Source organism: Physella acuta, unplaced genomic scaffold (genome assembly GCF_028476545.2).
Source record: "Physella acuta isolate Inbredline_101_S28 unplaced genomic scaffold, ASM2847654v3 ptg000491l, whole genome shotgun sequence".
NCBI classification, from domain to species: domain Eukaryota; kingdom Metazoa; phylum Mollusca; class Gastropoda; family Physidae; genus Physella; species Physella acuta.
The window spans coordinates 92,746-114,446 of NW_026732010.1; the positions used below are offsets into that span (position 1 = coordinate 92,746).

Consider the following 21,701-nt stretch of genomic DNA (forward strand, 5'->3'; position numbering starts at 1 on the left):
TCACCACTGGCAGTAGCACTCACCACTGGCAGTAGCAGTAGCACTCACCACTGGCACTGGCAGTAGCACTCACCACTGGCAGTAGCACTCACCACTGGCAGTAGCACTCACCACTGGCAGTAGCAGTAGCACTCACCACTGGCAGTAGCAGTAGCACTCACCACTGGCAGTAGCACTCACCACTGGCACTGGCAGTAGCACTCACCACTGGCAGTAGCACTCACCACTGGCAGTAGCACTCACCACTGGCACTGGCAGTAGCACTCACCACTGGCAGTAGCACTCACCACTGGCAGTAGCACTCACCACTGGCACTGGCAGTAGCACTCACCACTGGCAGTAGCACTCACCACTGGCAGTAGCAGTAGCACTCACCACTGGCACTGGCAGTAGCACTCACCACTGGCAGTAGCACTCACCACGGGCAGTAGCACTCACCACTGGCAGTAGCACTCACCACTGGCAGTAGCAGTAGCACTCACCACTGGCAGTAGCACTCACCACTGGCAGTAGCACTCACCACTGGCAGTAGCACTCACCACTGGCAGTAGCACTCACCACTGGCAGTAGCAGTAGCACTCACCACTGGCACTGGCAGTAGCACTCACCACTGGCAGTAGCACTCACCACTGGCAGTAGCACTCACCACTGGCACTGGCAGTAGCACTCACCACTGGCAGTAGCACTCACCACTGGCAGTAGCACTCACCACTGGCAGTAGCACTCACCACAGGCAGTAGCACTCACCACTGGCAGTAGCACTCACCACTGGCAGTAGCACTCACCACGGGCAGTAGCACTCACCACTGGCAGTAGCAGTAGCACTCACCACTGGCAGTAGCACTCACCACTGGCAGTAGCACTCACCACTGGCAGTAGCACTCACCACTGGCAGTAGCACTCACCACTGGCACTGACAGTAGCACTCACCACTGGCAGTAGCACTCACCACTGGCAGGCCCAGAGAAAACACTAACAGCCCCCCCCCCCCCCCCCCCCCCCCAAGATGCCTGGAAGAAACTCTGCTATCATTCAAGTATTTATGTTACGTGTGCGAAAGCTGACAATTCATACCAACATTGAACAAAAAGAATTATCCATTAGAATATTATAACGTTAGAGAGCAGACAATAAAGCCTGTTGGAACTTGTTTGGTGTACAGTCGCAAACAGAAAACAGAATTTCAAACCTCTTTAGGAAATTATCACTAACATACTGAGGTTAAACTAGGTCCAACGAAAACCAGTAAGCGCGACATAAGCGTCATGAAACCACACATCCAACCTTTTAAGTGTCATCCATTTTTACAAGCTTTTATTTAACTCACTTCCTCTGTCGTCAGTCGTCAGTCTAGATCGAAACGCAGGAGTGAAAATTCGGACACTTCTACTTAACCGATACGATTCACATTTGGCACGTGGGTCAAGACATGAAGACAATGCAATCTGAAACTAAATTTGACTTAATTGGATGCCTAATTAATTTTTTTATGAATAATTAAAATTTGGACCGAATTAGTAGGCATGCTTGTCCGACCACACCACACGCGTCATCACGTTCAATAGCTGCGCCATCACGTTCAATGGCTGCGCCATCACGTTCAGTAGGGGCGCAATGATTTTTAGTCATAACTCTATTGTAAATAAAACATGTAAAGTACTGAAAAAAAATTCATTAAAAAACGTTTTAATAACAAGCTTTTATGTAATAGTGCACTAAAAAGTAGAAAATAAATTATAGACTACTATTTAAATAACTAGAAAGAAAAGCGTGGGTCACTTTAGTATCTATTGGATACCTGTACTAATGTTAAGGAAGACACCCACGCTTTTCTTTCTAGTTATTTAAATAGTAGTCTATAATTTATTTTCTACTTTTTAGTGCACTATTACATAAAAGCTTGTTATTAAAACGTTTTTTATGAATTTTTTTAGGGGTGTTCCACAGGCGTCGCTGCCACTACACACGATGTAAACGTTCGCTAAAAGTAAAGGCCTAGTAGTATTTTGAAAAGTTTTAGTCAGAGAGTGTTCTGGCCTAACGTAGGCCTGACTGTCGATTACCGTTTGATACGACTGCCACGACAAAATTGCCCATTGAGTTGGGTTAAAATAACACAAGCACACGACAAAATTGCCCATTGAGTTGGGTTAAAATAACACAAGCACACGACAAAATTGCCCATTGAGTTGGGTTAAAATAACACAAGCACACGACAAAATTGCCCATTGAGTTGGGTTAAAATAACACAAGCACACGGCAAAATTGCCCATTGAGTTGGGTTAAAATAACACAAGCACACGACAAAATTGCCCATTGAGTTGGGTTAAAATAACACAAGCACTGCTGTATAAGTTTTTTTCAGTGTTTGTGCAGCTTTGTTTCTGTTATAAACAATACAGAGTATGATTGTGATCAGTGTTTCTTCCAGACTTTTTTCTCCGGGGGGGGGGGGGGGGGGCACTTGAAATCTTCGGGGGGGGGGGGGGGGGGCGGTAAACTTTCTTCGGGGGGGCGGACACTGTTAAAAGTATATATTTTCTACATAAATTATATAAATTTCGTTTCGTTCGGGGGGGCGGTAAAATTTTTTCGGGGGGGGGGGGGGGGGGATTTGCTCCCCTCGAAGAGATGCCTGGAAGAAACTCTGATTGTGATGTCCACGTAGACCCTCCCAGTGGCGTAGCTAGGATTTTTGGGCCTCTATGCAAAAATGATCAGTGGGGCCCCTTAGTCAGACGTTTGGTTACAGCGGAGTTAAACAAAGGAATCAAGTGTTTCTTAAGGTGGAGGGTTTTCAAAAATATAAATATTTCGTACATTATTTATTTTATACGTCCTGCTAGTGTATTTATACTACATTATTATGTAGGACTACAACCCCGTAGTTTTGTAATGTAAGATTACAACCCCGTAGTATTGTAGGACTACAACCCCGTAGTATTGTAATGTAGGACTACAACCCCGTAGTATTGTAGGACTACAACCCCGTAGTTTTGTAGGACTACAACCCCGTAGTTTTGTAATGTAAGATTACAACCCCGTAGTATTGTAGGACTACAACCCCGTAGTATTGTAATGTAGGACTACAACCCCGTAGTATTGTAGGACTACAACCCCGTAGTTTTGTAGGACTACAACCCCGTAGTTATGTAGGACTACAACCCCGTAGTATTGTAATGTAGGACTACAACCCCGTAGTATTGTAATGTAGGACTACAACCCCGTAGTATTGTAATGTAGGACTACAACCCCGTAGTATTGTAATGTAGGACTACAACCCCGTAGTTTTGTAGGACTACAACCCCGTAGTATTGTAATGTAGGACTACAACCCCGTAGTATTGTAATGTAGGACTACAACCCCGTAGTATTGTAATGTAGGACTACAACCCCGTAGTATTGTAATGTAGGACTACAACCCCGTAGTATTGTAATGTAGGACTACAACCCCGTAGTATTGTAATGTAGGACTACAACCCCGTAGTATTGTAATGTAGGACTACAACCCCGTAGTTTTGTAGGACTACAACCCCGTAGTTTTGTAATGTAGGACTACAACCCCGTAGTATTGTAGGACTACAACCCCGTAGTATTGTAATGTAGGACTACAACCCCGTAGTATTGTAATGTAGGACTACAACCCCGTAGTATTGTAGGACTACAACCCCGTAGTATTGTAATGTAGGACTACAACCCCGTAGTTTTGTAGGACTACAACCCCGTAGTATTGTAATGTAGGACTACAACCCCGTAGTATTGTAATGTAGGACTACAACCCCGTAGTTTTGTAGGACTACAACCCCGTAGTATTGTAATGTAGGACTACAACCCCGTAGTATTGTAATGTAGGACTACAACCCCGTAGTATTGTAGGACTACAACCCCGTAGTTTTGTAGGACTACAACCCCGTAGTATTGTAATGTAGGACTACAACCCCGTAGTATTGTAATGTAGGACTACAACCCCGTAGTATTGTAATGTAGGACTACAACCCCGTAGTATTGTAATGTAGGACTACAACCGCGTAGTATTGTAATGTAGGACTACAACCCCGTAGTATTGTAATGTAGGACTACAACCCCGTAGTATTGTAATGTAGGACTACAACCCCGTAGTTTTGTAGGACTACAACCCCGTAGTATTGTAATGTAGGACTACAACCCCGTAGTATTGTAATGTAGGACTACAACCCCGTAGTATTGTAATGTAGGACTACAACCCCGTAGTATTGTAATGTAGGACTACAACCCCGTAGTATTGTAATGTAGGACTACAACCCCGTAGTATTGTAATGTAGGACTACAACCCCGTAGTATTGTAATGTAGGACTACAACCCCGTAGTTTTGTAGGACTACAACCCCGTAGTTTTGTAATGTAGGACTACAACCCCGTAGTTTTGTAATGTAGGACTACAACCCCGTAGTATTGTAGGACTACAACCCCGTAGTTTTGTAATGTAGGACTACAACCCCGTAGTTATGTAGGACTACAACCCCGTAGTTTTGTAATGTAGGACTACAACCCCGTAGTTTTGTAATGTAGGACTACAACCCCGTAGTATTGTAATGTAGGACTACAACCCCGTAGTATTGTAATGTAGGACTACAACCCCGTAGTATTGTAATGTAGGACTACAACCCCGTAGTATTGTAATGTAGGACTACAACCCCGTAGTTTTGTAATGTAGGACTACAACCCCGTAGTTATGTAGGACTACAACCCCGTAGTTTTGTAATGTAGGACTACAACCCCGTAGTATTGTAATGTAGGACTACAACCCCGTAGTTTTGTAATGTAGGACTACAACCCCGTAGTATTGTAATGTAGGACTACAACCCCGTAGTATTGTAATGTAGGACTACAACCCCGTAGTATTGTAATGTAGGACTACAACCCCGTAGTATTGTAATGTAGGACTACAACCCCGTAGTTTTGTAGGACTACAACCCCGTAGTATTGTAATGTAGGACTACAACCCCGTAGTATTGTAATGTAGGACTACAACCCCGTAGTATTGTAGGACTACAACCCCGTAGTTTTGTAATGTAGGACTACAACCCCTTAGTATTGTAGGACTACAACCCCGTAGTTTTGTAATGTAGGACTACAACCCCGTAGTTATGTAGGACTACAACCCCGTAGTTTTGTAATGTAGGACTACAACCCCGTAGTTTTGTAATGTAGGACTACAACCCCGTAGTATTGTAATGTAGGACTACAACCCCGTAGTATTGTAATGTAGGACTACAACCCCGTAGTATTGTAATGTAGGACTACAACCCCGTAGTATTGTAATGTAGGACTACAACCCCGTAGTATTGTAATGTAGGACTACAACCCCGTAGTATTGTAGGACTACAACCCCGTAGTTTTGTAATGTAGGACTACAACCCCGTAGTTTTGTAATGTAGGACTACAACCCCGTAGTTATGTAGGACTACAACCCCGTAGTTTTGTAATGTAGGACTACAACCCCGTAGTATTGTAATGTAGGACTACAACCCCGTAGTATTGTAATGTAGGACTACAACCCCGTAGTTTTGTAATGTAGGACTACAACCCCGTAGTTTTGTAATGTAGGACTACAACCCCGTAGTTTTGTCAAATGTTACAGGCTTACAGCTACCTTTTTTTAAGTAACCAAACACAGTAGCGTCACGAGCTGGGGGGGGGGGGGGGTCCACATTAGGTGACACCATGACAAAACATTGTAAAATTGACTGTCAAAACTGTGTTACATCCAGCTCAAATAATAACAGATTAGTGAGAGAGGGGTGACACCCCACCGAAAATGCTAAATTATTGGGGACGATGGGGCAATGGGGTGACACCTTTAGTTAATGCGTAGAGTAACACCCGATATTGTGACGCCACTGACCTAACACAATTTTTTACAAATTTCTCGAGGTTTATTTAGATTTTTTTCAGGCTTTTAACTTTGCAAAATGATATATACGTTTCTTGATATCCATTTTAGCTGCTCCTGTATGTTCTATACTTATGATGGCCAAGTTACTGACCCAATGGGCATGTCTACAATTTGTTTCATAACAAATTAATAGCATCACAATGAACAAATAATGACATTTAAAATTCCATCCTAGATATAAAAATGTTCTTCCCCATCACCGTGGAATGTTAAAGAATACTAGACTACCCGTCATCCGTTGGATAACTGTGGGTTTCGGGGGTCATCCATAAAAAACATCACGTCTGTCACTCAGAGGCGTAGCGACCCTTCCCGGTGCCCGGGGACAAACTTTTCGATTTGAACCCCGCCTCCCCCCCCCCCCGGCAAGATTTCGATATGCACCCCCTCAAACTTTCGATGTGCACCACCCCCCCCCCCCCCCCTCAAGATTTCGATTTGCACCCACCCCCCCTCAAACTTCGATTTGCACCCCTTTCAACCTTTCAATTTATTTTTCCAACCCATTTTGGCGCCCCCTAAGGTCGGCGCCCGGGGACATATGTACCCACCGCCCCCACCCCCCTCGCTACGCTGATGCAGTGTCACTTATCGTCACAAAAAACAGACCCCCACAATCAAACATGTTTTTTATCTTTTAAAAACACCGAAAACAACGATTTCGGACTATCCCTTCATATACTGACGTCACTTTTTTACTCAACCATACTTCACTTGCCCAGTGTCCCGCCAAGTCTCAGACAACATGTTTTTATCGTTTAAGAAAACGATTCCAGCCGAGCATGTCTCTGACCACACTATCCCTTCATATGCTAAGGACAAACAAACAGGTGAACTCTACTTCACGTGCCCTGTGCCCCGCGAGGTCCTGATAGTCAATCTTATCATTCTTTTTTTTTTTCTTATCATTCACATGTAGGCCTTAGGAAAACTAATTAAAAACGTTGTACAGTAATAAATCTTTTTACTATTACTAAAGTCATTGTTTTAAACATTTATAATAATGTGGTTAATTTACCTATGAATATATCATTAAATTAATTAACGGCTTTAAATTAGTTTGTAATTAACAGTGTTTTTAAGAAGGAACAATATTTACCACCCAAAATACCATTTTACAGCTCTACACATAATGAAGATTCTTCCCAATAACAAATCAGAAAAACAAACAAACAAAAATATGAGTTATCAAACATCACTATTCAGCCAAAGTTAAGCCATTGTTCTAAAACTTTTTTTAAAAAGTGGTTAATCTACCTAGGAATAAATCAATAAATTAATTAACTTCTTTAAATAAATGTGTGATTAGCAGTCTGTCTGCAATAAAAAATTATTCTCTACCTACATACTATTTTACAGCCCCCCCCCCCCTCCCAGATAAAGCAGTTTCTTTACAGTAAGAAATCAGACAAACAAACAAAAAAAAATATTCAAACATGTAAACAAACTTGAGTTTTAGTAGTATATAGATAGATGTTTACTTAACTAGAGTATCCGTCCGCTTTGCTGCTATCTAGTCCCATATACCAGGGTACCGAAACAATTTTTTAAAGGTTTCATTAACGCATTACTAATTGTTGTATTTTTTGTCTTGTTTGTCTTTCCAATCAAATCTTGCGATCGAAATTTCTGGCACTTCCCAGTTAGCTAGCGCGCTGAAATTTTCAGGGAAGCTTTCTTTTGGATGACCATTGAATATTCAATTGTTATTATTACTAAATTGATCAATGGAAACATTTTATTGAGCATTTTAGACCGCTATATAATCTATATATATATAATTCTCCTCTGCTAGCGTTAGAAAAAAAACCAGCGACGCGTACCTCGCGCGCAGTGAAGCGAACGATCACATGTCGCCACAGGCTTAGGGGCAGAGAATTTAGCTTGAACCGAGTTTAAACTTACAGGAGGTAGGCCAGTTTGGGGGAGACGATATGGTCGAGTGGTTGGGCACACGATTGCTATCCCACTCGACACGGGTTCAAATCTATGTGTTCTAGTCAGTAACGTATTCAAACAACGTGTTTTTTACGAGTTGTCTTTTTACGAGTTGTCTTTTTACGAGTTGTCTTCGTTTACCCAAAAAAAGTGAAAAGATAAAATCGATAGCAAGATTTTAATGCAAACAAACAGACAAAGACTAAAAAGTAGAAAATAATAATCATTAAAAAAGTTTTAAAAAACCCACGTTTTCTGATTGAACTAAAAAGTAGAAAATAAATGCTATAGGCCCTACATCACAATAATGCAAGCGATCACTCTACTATAAGCGAGCAAAAACGTGGGGCGCCGTGATTTTCTTACAGTTTCTAATATTGTTGACTCTCTACAAGCTCCCTAATAAAAGTCAATAGTATTATCTAATCAATAGTAATATAACTTTTACTTCGGCGCCCCACGTTTTTGCTCGCTTATAGTACAGTGATCGCTTGCATTATTGTGATGTAGGGCCTATAGCATTTATTTTCTACTTTTTAGTTCAATCAGAAAACGTGGGTTTTTTAAAACTTTTTTAATGATTATTATTAGTCGTGTGACCTTGCTTGCTAAAAATGAGACAGTTAAAATGTAAAAAACAACGCCACTGCTATTTTTTTCGGATCTGTGTTGCTAGATCGCGGGTTTGTACACAATACCGCTCAGACGCCCTTGGGCGTGCTGTATGAAAGCATTGAGTGCATGTTCATCAACCTCCGTAATAGGGAGGTTGAATACCTTTCAGCGACCGCCTACAGACGTCGCAGATGTTACTGGTTACACTACCGTAGGTAGACGGATGCAACCCCTGGTTCGGTTTAAATCATCTAACGTAGTGGCCCGCCGTGTCCTTAGTGTAGGGTGCTCTTGTACTTGGTGTCATCCGTCTAAGGCGCCCCTGTGGCAGTTTCATCGTTGAATAAGTAGCGCCCATACAGGACGCGTAACCAACTGATCCCTTGCACTCAGGTAGCCGCTCACTCAGTGGCGTAGCGAGGTCGGGTGTCACCCCCCCCCCCCCCCCCCCCAGAGGCATAGAGACCCTTCCCAGGGACAAACTTTCAAATTTTCGATTTGCACCCCCCCCCCTCGAGTTTTTCTCTATATATTTTGCTATTTTTTGCCTTGGTGTCACCCCCCTAAATGGTGTCACCCGGTGCGGTCCGCACCCCCCGCCCCCCCCCCCCCCCCCTCGCTACGCCCCTGCGCTCACTATCTCGGGCGCCCAACCTTTACTACTGCTGATGCGCTGGAGGACAACCCTTATTCGATTTAGAAATCGATTTTAGTCCTCCGTATCCCCAGTGAATGCCGCTCATTAAAACGATTATGGGCGCCGTAGTGTTCATGGGGGAGCCCGGGGCGCACCGGGTTACACTACCGCCGGCTGATGCGACTGTGCGCCGGACACCCAATCAACGGAGCCCAGATTCTAAGATGGCCGCCGCCTTACTGTCCCGCCATCCGAAATAAAAATGTAATGCCAGAAACCTTTCCAAATGTGTTTCTTTCAGGTACCTTTCTGGAAAAAATGTCTGGGGAAAAAAACAATGCCATGCAGTTTTCTCAACTACTTCACAAAGTTTCTTGGCGATTGATTGAAAATCAGAAACTTATAGTTTTAGTAGCGCCATATTAATTAAAGATAAATTAGATCAACAAACACCATGTCATTTAAATAAAAATGTGTAGAAAAAAATCGACAAATGTTATTAGCTTGTTGTGAAAACACTGTCCGTGGTTATTTTTAGAAAATGGCTCAGTTGTTATTATAGATGCTTAGTAGGATAGTATATCAGGGAGAGCAGACAGGAGAGAGGTGTAGGCAATTTCCCATTCAGTTGAGGTTTATAGAGGTACATGTACAATCTCACAAAAAAGTTGTGGTTTATTTATAGGCTAATTCTCTCAATGGCTTGCCCGACAACGCTAGTAGTGATATTATTACGGATGGGCCCTATTCGACCCCCCCCCCCCCCCTCCATACTGAATGCAATTGTCTGTACAGTAAGAAAGGACTGGGGGGGGGGGGCTTTTAATTATTTCTAGAGTAGAACAGAATTTGTATTTCCATTTTCTTTTTAAAATCATCTAAATAAGACAAATATTAAATTTCCAATGAAAAAGTTTAAATTTTTTACTGAAGGAAAAGGGCCCCTATGCCTTGCTTACTCTAGCTTTACGATAGCTACGCCACTGGACCCTCCCCACCACCACCCAAACGCCTTCCACAATTGTCTCAAGTTTTAGTTCCACAAGTTCTTTTATTCTTAAGATGAATATATCTTAGTCGCCAAAGAAATTATAAGCTAACTAATTACGCCTGAACGTTTATGGCCTATTTTGATTTTTTTTTTTAAAGAAAAGTTGCGAGTTTACAATAGGGGGTAGAACGCACGACCACCAACTAGTGTGCGCTGGGAGGTGGGTCTAGTGTGAGCTGGGTCTAGTGTGAGCTGGGTCTAATGAGAGCTGGGAGGTGGGTCTAGTGAGAGCTGGGAGGTGGGTCTAGTGTGAGCTGGGTCTAGTGTGAGCTGGGTCTAATGAGAGCTGGGAGGTGGGTCTAGTGAGAGCTGGGAGGTGGGTCTAGTGAGAGCTGGGTCTAGTGAAAGCTGGGAGGTGGGTCTAGTGAGAGCTGGGAGGTGGGTCTAGTGAGAGCTGGGAGGTGTGGGTCTAGTGAGAGCTGGGAGGTGGGTCTAGTGAGAGCTGGGAGGTGGGTCTAGTGAGAGCTGGGTCTAGTGTGAGCTGGGTCTAATGAGAGCTGGGTCTAATGAGAGCTGGGTCTAGTGTGAGCTGGGTCTAATGAGAGCTGGGAGGTGGGTCTAGTGAGAGCTGGGAGGTGGGTCTAGTGAGAGCTGGGTCTAGTGTGAGCTGGGTCTAGTGAGAGCTGGGAGGTGGGTCTAGTGAGAGCTGGGTCTAGTGTGAGCTGGGTCTAGTGAGAGCTGGGAGGTGGGTCTAGTGAGAGCTGGGTCTAGTGTGAGCTGGGTCTAATGAGAGCTGGGAGGTGGGTCTAGTGTGAGCTGGGTCTAGTGAGAGCTGGGTCTAGTGTGAGCTGGGTCTAGTGAGAGCTGGGAGGTGGGTCTAGTGAGAGCTGGGAGGTGGGTCTAGTGAGAGCTGGGTCTAGTGAAAGCTGGGAGGTGGGTCTAGTGAGAGCTGGGAGGTGGGTCTAGTGAGAGCTGGGAGGTGGGTCTAGTGAGAGCTGGGAGGTGGGTCTAGTGAGAGCTGGGTCTAGTGTGAGCTGGGTCTAATGAGAGCTGGGAGGTGGGTCTAGTGTGAGCTGGGTCTAGTGAGAGCTGGGAGGTGGGTCTAGTGAGAGCTGGGAGGTGGGTCTAGTGTGAGCTGGGTCTAGTGTGAGCTGGGTCTAATGAGAGCTGGGAGGTGGGTCTAGTGTGAGCTGGGAGGTGGGTCTAGTGAGAGCTGGGTCTAGTGAGAGCTGGGAGGTGGGTCTAGTGAGAGCTGGGAGGTGGGTCTAGTGAGAGCTGGGAGGTGTGGGTCTAGTGAGAGCTGGGTCTAGTGTGAGCTGGGAGGTGGGTCTAGTGAGAGCTGGGAGGTGTGGGTCTAGTGAGAGCTGGGTCTAGTGTGAGCTGGGAGGTGGGTCTAGTGTGAGCTGGGAGGTGGGTCTAGTGAGAGCTGGGAGGTGGGTCTAGTGAGAGCTGGGTCTAGTGTGAGCTGGGAGGTGGGTCTAGTGAGAGCTGGGTCTAGTGAGAGCTGGGAGCTGGGTCTAGTGTGAGCTGGGTCTAGTGAGAGCTGGGAGGTGGGTCTAGTGAGAGCTGGGTCTAGTGTGAGCTGGGTCTAGTGAGAGCTGGGAGGTGGGTCTAGTGAGAGCTGGGTCTAGTGAGAGCTGGGAGGTGGGTCTAGTGAGAGCTGGGTCTAGTGTGAGCTGGGTCTAGTGAGAACTGGGAGGTGGGTCTAGTGAGAGCTGGGAGGTGGGTCTAGTGTGAGCTGGGAGGTGGGTCTAGTGAGAGCTGGGTCTAGTGTGAGCTGGGAGGTGGATCTAGTGAGAGCTGGGAGGTGGGTCTAGTGAGAGCTGGGTCTAGTGTGAGCTGGGTCTAGTGAGAGCTGGGAGGTGGGTCTAGTGAGAGCTGGGAGGTGGGTCTAGTGTGAGCTGGGAGGTGGGTCTAGTGAGAGCTGGGTCTAGTGTGAGCTGGGAGGTGGATCTAGTGAGAGCTGGGAGGTGGGTCTAGTGTGAGCTGGGAGGTGGGTCTAGTGAGAGCTGGGTCTAGTGTGAGCTGGGTCTAGTGTGAGCTGAATACAGGACTAAAATAAAATACTTAAAAAAAACTTTTTAAAAAACCACGTTTTTCTTGTGGACTAAAAAGTAGAAAATAACTATTTACATACATTTGATGACAAAAAACGTGGGTACGTTCACCATCAAATTTCCCGACCCATCTGCCCGACCCACGTTTTTTGTCATCAAATGTATGTAAATAGTTATTTTCTACTTTTTAGTCCACAAGAAAAACGTGGTTTTTTAAAAAGTTTTTTTTAAGTATTTTATTTTCTCCTTTTTAGTCCGTTGCTACACATGAAAAACGTGGTTTTTAAAAAAGTGTTGATAAATACACGGACTAAAAAAATCTTGAGCGACCAGGATTCGAACCTGGGTTGTCGCGGCCACAACGCGAAGTACTAACCACTATACGATCACGGCCAGCGCGCTCACATCGATTGGGACCGAAGTAACTGTGTCAACAAGCCTCCAGTCTTGTCGGTATCTTTAGAAATCATGTCCTCAATTTTATGGTCCTTTGGGCGTAATTAAATTAAGCTAATTACGGTCTCTAATTGCTAGTTTTTATGATTGCATCTGAAATTGTTAGGCAAAAGTAACCTGCATGCCAAATTTCAGATCTATAGAGCAATCAGAAGTGGGCTAATTTTCGATGTCAATTTTAACAACAAACACACGCGAAGCTGAGTTAATAAAAACGTGTTAACATGGTGGAATCAACAAATGTCAAGACTTGAATTTTATTTTGAAATTTACTGAGGTTACTGGCAATAACATCTTGTGACTGGGTATCAAGTCATCAATGCCCTGTGAGGGTGGATGTGATGTCATCAATGCCCTGTAAGGGTGGATGTGATGTCATCAATGCCCCTTAGAGGGTGGGTGTGATGTCATCAATGCCCCTTAGAGGGTGGATGTGATGTCATCAATGCCCCTTAGAGGGTGGGTGTGATGTCATCAATGCCCCTTAGAGGGTGGATGTGATGTCATTAATGCCCTGTGAGGGTGGATGTGATGTCATCAATGCCCTGTGAGGGTGGATGTGATGTCATCAATGCCCTGTGAGGGTGGATGTGATGTCATCAATGCCCCTTAGAGGGTGGGTGTGATGTCATAAATGCCCGTGCGGGTGGGCATGATGTCCAATGCCCTGTGAGATCGAGTATTAAGGCTGTATATCTTGCAGTATATCTTGTGGTAGTGTTTTGTCTGATGACATGTTGGCATTTGTCTAATGACATGTTGACATTTATCTGATGATATGTTGACATTTGTCTGATGACATGTTGACATTTGTCTAATGACATGTTGACATTTGTCTGATGACATGTTGGCATTTGTCTGATGACATGTTGACATTTGTCTGATGACATGTTGGCATTTGCTCAGCCTCTTCAGATTTTTATTTGGCCAACTGCTCTACTTGAAATGTAAAAGGCTAATTGGAAAATATGGCCTTGACTTATGACCTCAACAGGCCTTGACTTTCCACTACAGTTCACAAGATCATTTTAAAAAGAGTTCAATTCAAACATGTAGACCACTTATTGAAACAGAGGCCAGACAGAAAGGTTGTCGCCCATTGGTTAAAAAGCTGGCCAATCACAAAGACTGTTGGTGTTGCTGTAAGTATTCTGTTAAGAGCAGGGATGGAGGTCGGAACAGTTGGTTCCTGTTTTCAACTTGAGTTCTGCGAGAACCATTTTCATCAAAACCTGCAAAGTGGCAAAAGATAAACAATATCTGGGCCAACTAACAACAACTAAAACTAAATGACATCTGGGCCAATTAACAACAACTAAAACTAAATGACATCTGGGCCAATTAACAACAACTAAAACTAAATGACATCTGGGCCAATTAACAACAACTAAAACTAAATGACATCTGGGCCAATTAACAACAACTAAAACTAAATGACATCTGGGCCAATTAACAACAACTAAAACTAAATGACATCTGGGCCAATTAACAACAACTAAAACTAAATGACATCTGGGCCAACTAACAACAACTAAAACTAAATGACATCTGGGCCAATTAACAACAACTAAAACTAAATGACATCTGGGCCAATTAACAACAACTAAAACTAAATGACATCTGGGCCAATTAACAACAACTAAAACTAAATGACATCTGGGCCAATTAACAACAACTAAAACTAAATGACATCTGGGCCAATTAACAACAACTAAAACTAAATGACATCTGGGCCAATTAACAACAACTAAAACTAAATGACATCTGGGCCAATTAACAACAACTAAAACTAAATGACACCTGGGCCAATTAACAACAACTAAAACTAAATGACATCTGGGCCAACTAACAACAACTAAAACTAAATGACATCTGGGCCAATTAACAACAACTAAAACTAAATGACATCTGGGCCAATTAACCACTAAAATTAACTGACACCTAAGCTGTTGTTACGTATGGGGAGGGTATGTTGTTGTGTTGTGTATGGGGAGGGTATGTTGTTGTGTATGGGGAGGGTATGTTATTGTGTATGGGGAGGGTATGTTGTTGTGTATGGGGAGGGTATGTTGTTGTGTTGTATATGGGGAGGGTATGTTGTTGTGTATGGGGAGGGTATGTTGTTGTGTATGGGGAGGGTATGTTGTTGTGTATGGGGAGGGTATGTTGTTGTGTATGGGGAGGGTATGTTGTTGTGTATGGGGAGGGTATGTTGTTGTGTATGGGGAGGGTATGTTGTTGTGTATGGGGAGGGTATGTTGTTGTGTATGGGGAGGGTATGTTGTTGTGTTGTGTATGGGGAGGGTATGTTGTTGTGTTGTGTATGGGGAGGGTATGTTGTTGTGTATGGGGAGGGTATGTTGTTGTGTATGGGGAGGGTATGTTGTTGTGTATGGGGAGGGTATGTTGTTGTGTATGGGGAGGGTATGTTGTTGTGTTGTATATGGGGAGGGTATGTTGTTGTGTATGGGGAGGGTATGCTGTTGTGTGTGGGGAGGGTATGTTGTTGTGTTGTGTATGGGGAGGGTATGTTGTTGTGTATGGGGAGGGTATGCTGTTGTGTGTGGGGAGGGTATGTTGTTGTGTTGTGTATGGGGAGGGTATGTTGTTGTGTATGGGGAGGGTATGTTGTTGTGTTGTATATGGGGAGGGTATGTTGTTGTGTATGGGGAGGGTATGTTGTTGTGTTGTGTATGGGGAGGGTATGTTGTTGTGTATGGGGAGGGTATGTTGTTGTGTTGTGTATGGGGAGGGTATGTTGTTGTGTATGGGGAGGGTATGTTGTTGTGTTGTGTATGGGGAGGGTATGTTGTTGTGTATGGGGAGGGTATGTTGTTGTGTATGGGGAGGGTATGTTGTTGTGTTGTGTATGGGGAGGGTATGTTGTTGTGTATGGGGAGGGTGTGTTGTTGTGTATGGGGAGGGTATGTTGTTGTGTTGTATATGGGGAGGGTATGTTGTTGTGTTGCGTATGGGGAGGGTATGTTGTTGTGTATGGGGAGGGTATGTTGTTGTGTTGTATATGGGGAGGGTATGTTGTTGTGTTGTGTATGGGGAGGGTATGTTGTTGTGTATGGGGAGGGTATGTTGTTGTGTTGTATATGGGGAGGGTATGTTGTTGTGTTGTGTATGGGGAGGGTATGTTGTTGTGTATGGGGAGGGTATGTTGTTGTGTTGTATATGGGGAGGGTATGTTGTTGTGTATGGGGAGGGTATGTTGTTGTGTTGTGTATGGGGAGGGTATGTTGTTGTGTATGGGGAGGGTATGTTGTTGTGTATGGGGAGGGTATGTTGTTGTGTTGTGTATGGGGAGGGTATGTTGTTGTGTATGGGGAGGGTATGTTGTTGTGTATGGGGAGGGTATGTTGTTGTGTTGTGTATGGGGAGGGTATGTTGTGTTGTGTATGGGGAGGGTATGTTGTTGTGTTGTATATGGGGAGGGTATGTTGTTGTGTTGCGTATGGGGAGGGTATGTTGTTGTGTATGGGGAGGGTATGTTGTTGTGTTGTGTATGGGGAGGGTATGTTGTTGTGTTGTGTATGGGGAGGGTATGTTGTTGTGTTGTATATGGGGAGGGTATGTTGTTGTGTTGTATATGGGGAGGGTATGTTGTTGTGTTGTATATGGGGAGGGTATGTTGTTGTGTTGTATATGGGGAGGGTATGTTGTTGTGTTGCGTATGGGGAGGGTATGTTGTTGTGTTGTATATGGGGAGGGTATGTTGTTGTGTTGTGTATGGGGAGGGTATGTTGTTGTGTTGTATATGGGGAGGGTATGTTGTTGTGTATGGGGAGGGTATGTTGTTGTGTATGGGGAGGGTATGTTGTTGTGTATGGGGAGGGTATGTTGTTGTGTTGTATATGGGGAGGGTATGTTGTTGTGTATGGGGAGGGTATGTTGTTGTGTATGGGGAGGGTATGTTGTTGTGTATGGGGAGGGTATGTTGTTGTGTATGGGGAGGGTATGTTGTTGTGTATGGGGAGGGTATGTTGTTGTGTATGGGGAGGGTATGTTGTTGTGTATGGGGAGGGTATGTTGTTGTGTATGGGGAGGGTATGTTGTTGTGTTGTGTATGGGGAGGGTATGTTGTTGTGTTGTGTATGGGGAGGGTATGTTGTTGTGTATGGGGAGGGTATGTTGTTGTGTATGGGGAGGGTATGTTGTTGTGTATGGGGAGGGTATGTTGTTGTGTATGGGGAGGGTATGTTGTTGTGTTGTATATGGGGAGGGTATGTTGTTGTGTATGGGGAGGGTATGCTGTTGTGTGTGGGGAGGGTATGTTGTTGTGTTGTGTATGGGGAGGGTATGTTGTTGTGTATGGGGAGGGTATGCTGTTGTATGTGGGGAGGGTATGTTGTTGTGTTGTGTATGGGGAGGGTATGTTGTTGTGTATGGGGAGGGTATGTTGTTGTGTTGTATATGGGGAGGGTATGTTGTTGTGTATGGGGAGGGTATGTTGTTGTGTTGTGTATGGGGAGGGTATGTTGTTGTGTATGGGGAGGGTATGTTGTTGTGTTGTGTATGGGGAGGGTATGTTGTTGTGTATGGGGAGGGTATGTTGTTGTGTTGTGTATGGGGAGGGTATGTTGTTGTGTATGGGGAGGGTATGTTGTTGTGTATGGGGAGGGTATGTTGTTGTGTTGTGTATGGGGAGGGTATGTTGTTGTGTATGGGGAGGGTGTGTTGTTGTGTATGGGGAGGGTATGTTGTTGTGTTGTATATGGGGAGGGTATGTTGTTGTGTTGCGTATGGGGAGGGTATGTTGTTGTGTATGGGGAGGGTATGTTGTTGTGTTGTATATGGGGAGGGTATGTTGTTGTGTTGTGTATGGGGAGGGTATGTTGTTGTGTATGGGGAGGGTATGTTGTTGTGTTGTATATGGGGAGGGTATGTTGTTGTGTTGTGTATGGGGAGGGTATGTTGTTGTGTATGGGGAGGGTATGTTGTTGTGTTGTATATGGGGAGGGTATGTTGTTGTGTATGGGGAGGGTATGTTGTTGTGTTGTGTATGGGGAGGGTATGTTGTTGTGTATGGGGAGGGTATGTTGTTGTGTATGGGGAGGGTATGTTGTTGTGTTGTGTATGGGGAGGGTATGTTGTTGTGTATGGGGAGGGTATGTTGTTGTGTATGGGGAGGGTATGTTGTTGTGTTGTGTATGGGGAGGGTATGTTGTGTTGTGTATGGGGAGGGTATGTTGTTGTGTTGTATATGGGGAGGGTATGTTGTTGTGTTGCGTATGGGGAGGGTATGTTGTTGTGTATGGGGAGGGTATGTTGTTGTGTTGTGTATGGGGAGGGTATGTTGTTGTGTTGTGTATGGGGAGGGTATGTTGTTGTGTTGTATATGGGGAGGGTATGTTGTTGTGTTGTATATGGGGAGGGTATGTTGTTGTGTTGTATATGGGGAGGGTATGTTGTTGTGTTGTATATGGGGAGGGTATGTTGTTGTGTTGCGTATGGGGAGGGTATGTTGTTGTGTTGTATATGGGGAGGGTATGTTGTTGTGTTGTGTATGGGGAGGGTATGTTGTTGTGTTGTATATGGGGAGGGTATGTTGTTGTGTATGGGGAGGGTATGTTGTTGTGTTGTATATGGGGAGGGTATGTTGTTGTGTATGGGGAGGGTATGTTGTTGTGTTGTATATGGGGAGGGTATGTTGTTGTGTTGTATATGGGGAGGGTATGTTGTTGTGTTGTGTATGGGGAGGGTATGTTGTTGTGTTGTATATGGGGAGGGTATGTTGTTGTGTTGTGTATGGGGAGGGTATGTTGTTGTGTATGGGGAGGGTATGTTGTTGTGTTGTATATGGGGAGGGTATGTTGTTGTGTATGGGGAGGGTATGTTGTTGTGTTGTATATGGGGAGGGTATGTTGTTGTGTTGCGTATGGGGAGGGTATGTTGTTGTGTTGTGTATGGGGAGGGTATGTTGTTGTGTTGTATATGGGGAGGGTATGTTGTTGTGTTGTGTATGGGGAGGGTATGTTGTTGTGTTGTATATGGGGAGGGTATGTTGTGTTGTATATGGGGAGGGTATGTTGTTGTGTTGTATATGGGGAGGGTATGTTGTTGTGTTGTATATGGGGAGGGTATGTTGTTGTGTATGGGGAGGGTATGTTGTTGTGTTGTATATGGGGAGGGTATGTTGTTGTGTTGTGTATGGGGAGGGTATGTTGTTGTGTTGTATATGGGGAGGGTATGTTGTTGTGTTGTATATGGGGAGGGTATGTTGTTGTGTATGGGGAGGGTATGTTGTTGTGTTGTATATGGGGAGGGTATGTTGTTGTGTTGTATATGGGGAGGGTATGTTGTTGTGTATGGGGAGGGTATGTTGTTGTGTTGCGTATGGGGAGGGTATGTTGTTGTGTATGGGGAGGGTATGTTGTTGTGTTGTATATGGGGAGGGTCTGATAATTAAGGGAGTACAAGTTTGCATCAATTCGTCTTTTGATTAAAGCGCTTTTAAAATGACATAACTAAATCAATGCTGAGTACCAGTGAGTACTATGTGACACTGTAAGCAATGTGTGACGACACATGTGGTGACACTGTCAGCAATATTTAGTGACACTGTCAGCAATGTGTGATGACACATGTGGTGACACTGTCAGCAATGAGTGTAAGGCCACATTACTTTGCGAGTGAAGATCCAAATACTGGCAGAGTGCGTGCAGCAACATCCTCTCGTAACTGCTGGAGATGTGTGAAATAAAGACGGATGTTGGACAGTCATGGAAGAATGTAACCAGCTCCCTCTCCAGGTTGGCCAGCATGCCCTGGTCAAACAGCACACAAATAAAACACAAACAGCACACAAATAAAACACAAACAGCACACAAATAAAACACAAACAGCACACAAATAAAACACAAACAGCACACAAATAAAACACAAACAGCACACAAATAAAACACAAACAGCACACAAATAAAACACAAACAGCACACAAATAAAACACAAACAGCACACAAATAAAACACAAACAGCTCACAAATAAAACACAAACAGCACACAAAACACAGCACACAAATAAAACACAAACAGCACACAAATAAAACACAAACAGCACACAAATAAAACACAAACAGCACACAAATAAAACACAAACAGCTCACAAATAAAACACAAACAGCACACAAAACACAGCACACAAATAAAACACAAACAGCACACAAATAAAACACAAACAGCACACAAATAAAACACAAACAGCACACAAATAAAACACAAACAGCTCACAAATAAAACACAAACAGCACACAAAACACAGCACACAAATAAAACACAAACAGCACACAAATAAAACACAAACAGCACACAAATAAACACAAACAGCACACAAATAAAACACAAACAGCACACAAATAAAACACAAACAGCTCACAAATAAAACACAAACAGCACACAAAACACAGCACACAAATAAAACACAAACAGCACACAAATAAAACACAAACAGCACACAAATAAACACAAACAGCACACAAATAAAACACAAACAGCACACAAATAAAACACAAACAACACAAATAAAACACAAACAGCACACAAAACACAGCACACAAATAAAACACAAACAGCACACAAATAAAACTCAAACAGCACACAAATAAAACTCAAACAGCACACAAATAAAACACAAACAGCACACAAATAAAACACAAACAGCACACAAATAAAACACAAACAGCACACAAATAAAACACAAACAGCTCAAAAATAAAACACAAACAGCACACAAAACACAGCACACAAATAAAACACGAACAGCACACAAATAAAACACAAACAGCACACAAATAAAACACAAACAGCACACAAATAAAACACAAACAGCACACAAATAAAACACAAACAGCACACAAATAAAACACAAACAACACAAATAAAACACAAACAGCACACAAAACACAGCACACAAATAAAACTCAAACAGCACACAAAACACAGCACATAAATAAAACACAAACAGTACACAAATAAAACACAAACAGCACACAAATAAAACACAAACAGCACACAAATAAAACACAAACAGCACACAAATAAAACACTAACCTAACTCAAAACCTAAACTTACTCATATTTCAACTCTAATCTAAACTAACTCTAACTCATATGAAAACTCTAACTCATCTGAAACTAAAATCTCAACTAAACCAAGACTAAGGGCATGGGCAGAGATGAAAACCAAAATAACTAAAATGCTAATTTCTAAACCTTATGCTATAATATTTAGCATATAATTATGACTCAAAGAGGTAAGTCTAAAAAGAACAAAATAGCCAAAAATGTCATGCCGTTGCCATGGTGATGGTGGTCATCTTGGATTTTATTTACGTTTTTAACATCGAATTAATTCAAAGATAGCTTAGGCAAATTCAATGAAAAAAACTTGTAGGATTATAGACATACATGGTAAAAATCTTGATAGATTACTTTTTCAAATTTTTAAATACTTTTGTTATTACAATTTTTTTTCTGAAAATCACTTTAAAAAATCGAAATTTGTGCACAAAATACACCATTTTAACTGTTAAAGAAAAACCATACAAATTTTCAAAAATTTGTTCTATAATTTTGTTTGTATATGTAAACAGAATAACTAGAGAAAATTTTGACCAATTTTAATAAGTCATTTCAATGTTAAAATTGTTTTAAAAATCCAAGATGGCCACCATCACCATGGTAACGACATGAAATTTTCTGCTATTTTGTTCTTTTTAGACTTATCTCTTTGAGTCATAACGATATGCTAAATATTATAGCATTAGAAATAAGCATTTTGGTTATTTTGGTTTTCATCTCTGCCCATGCCCAAATCAATGGACTTCTCTCATGGTTTCTGATTAGCATGGAGGAGGAAAGTGTGACCCACTTTTTAATAGCTCTTTGAAACTTTTGGCAGTTATTTTCATTTGTTTTGGATTTTAAGTGGTCACTTGCGGTCAGTCTTCCCCTCAGGCTAGGCTGTAGCAAGCAACACAAACTCTCTCTTCTATTGTTAGATTTGAAAATAGTTAGGGGATAAATCTTTTCCTGTACTTCCTGTCTACACATTATGGGTGGCTGTCACT

The 21,701-nt window shown here is 43.1% G+C and overlaps 1 protein-coding gene across 1 annotated transcript in view; it reads right to left on the reverse strand.

The window, feature by feature from the left end:
- Positions 1-12,860: 12,860 nt before the first annotated feature.
- LOC131944413 (R3H domain-containing protein 4) overlaps positions 12,861-21,701 on the reverse strand; it is a 32,010-nt gene continuing 23,169 nt past the window's right edge. Inside the window, exons 6-7 of the mRNA XM_059305006.1 lie at positions 19,259-19,400; positions 12,861-13,859 (exon numbers count right to left, since the gene is read on the reverse strand). Coding sequence (XP_059160989.1) covers positions 13,747-13,859; positions 19,259-19,400 — 255 coding nt within the window. The 3' untranslated portion in view covers positions 12,861-13,746. The remainder of the gene's footprint in view (positions 13,860-19,258; positions 19,401-21,701) is intronic.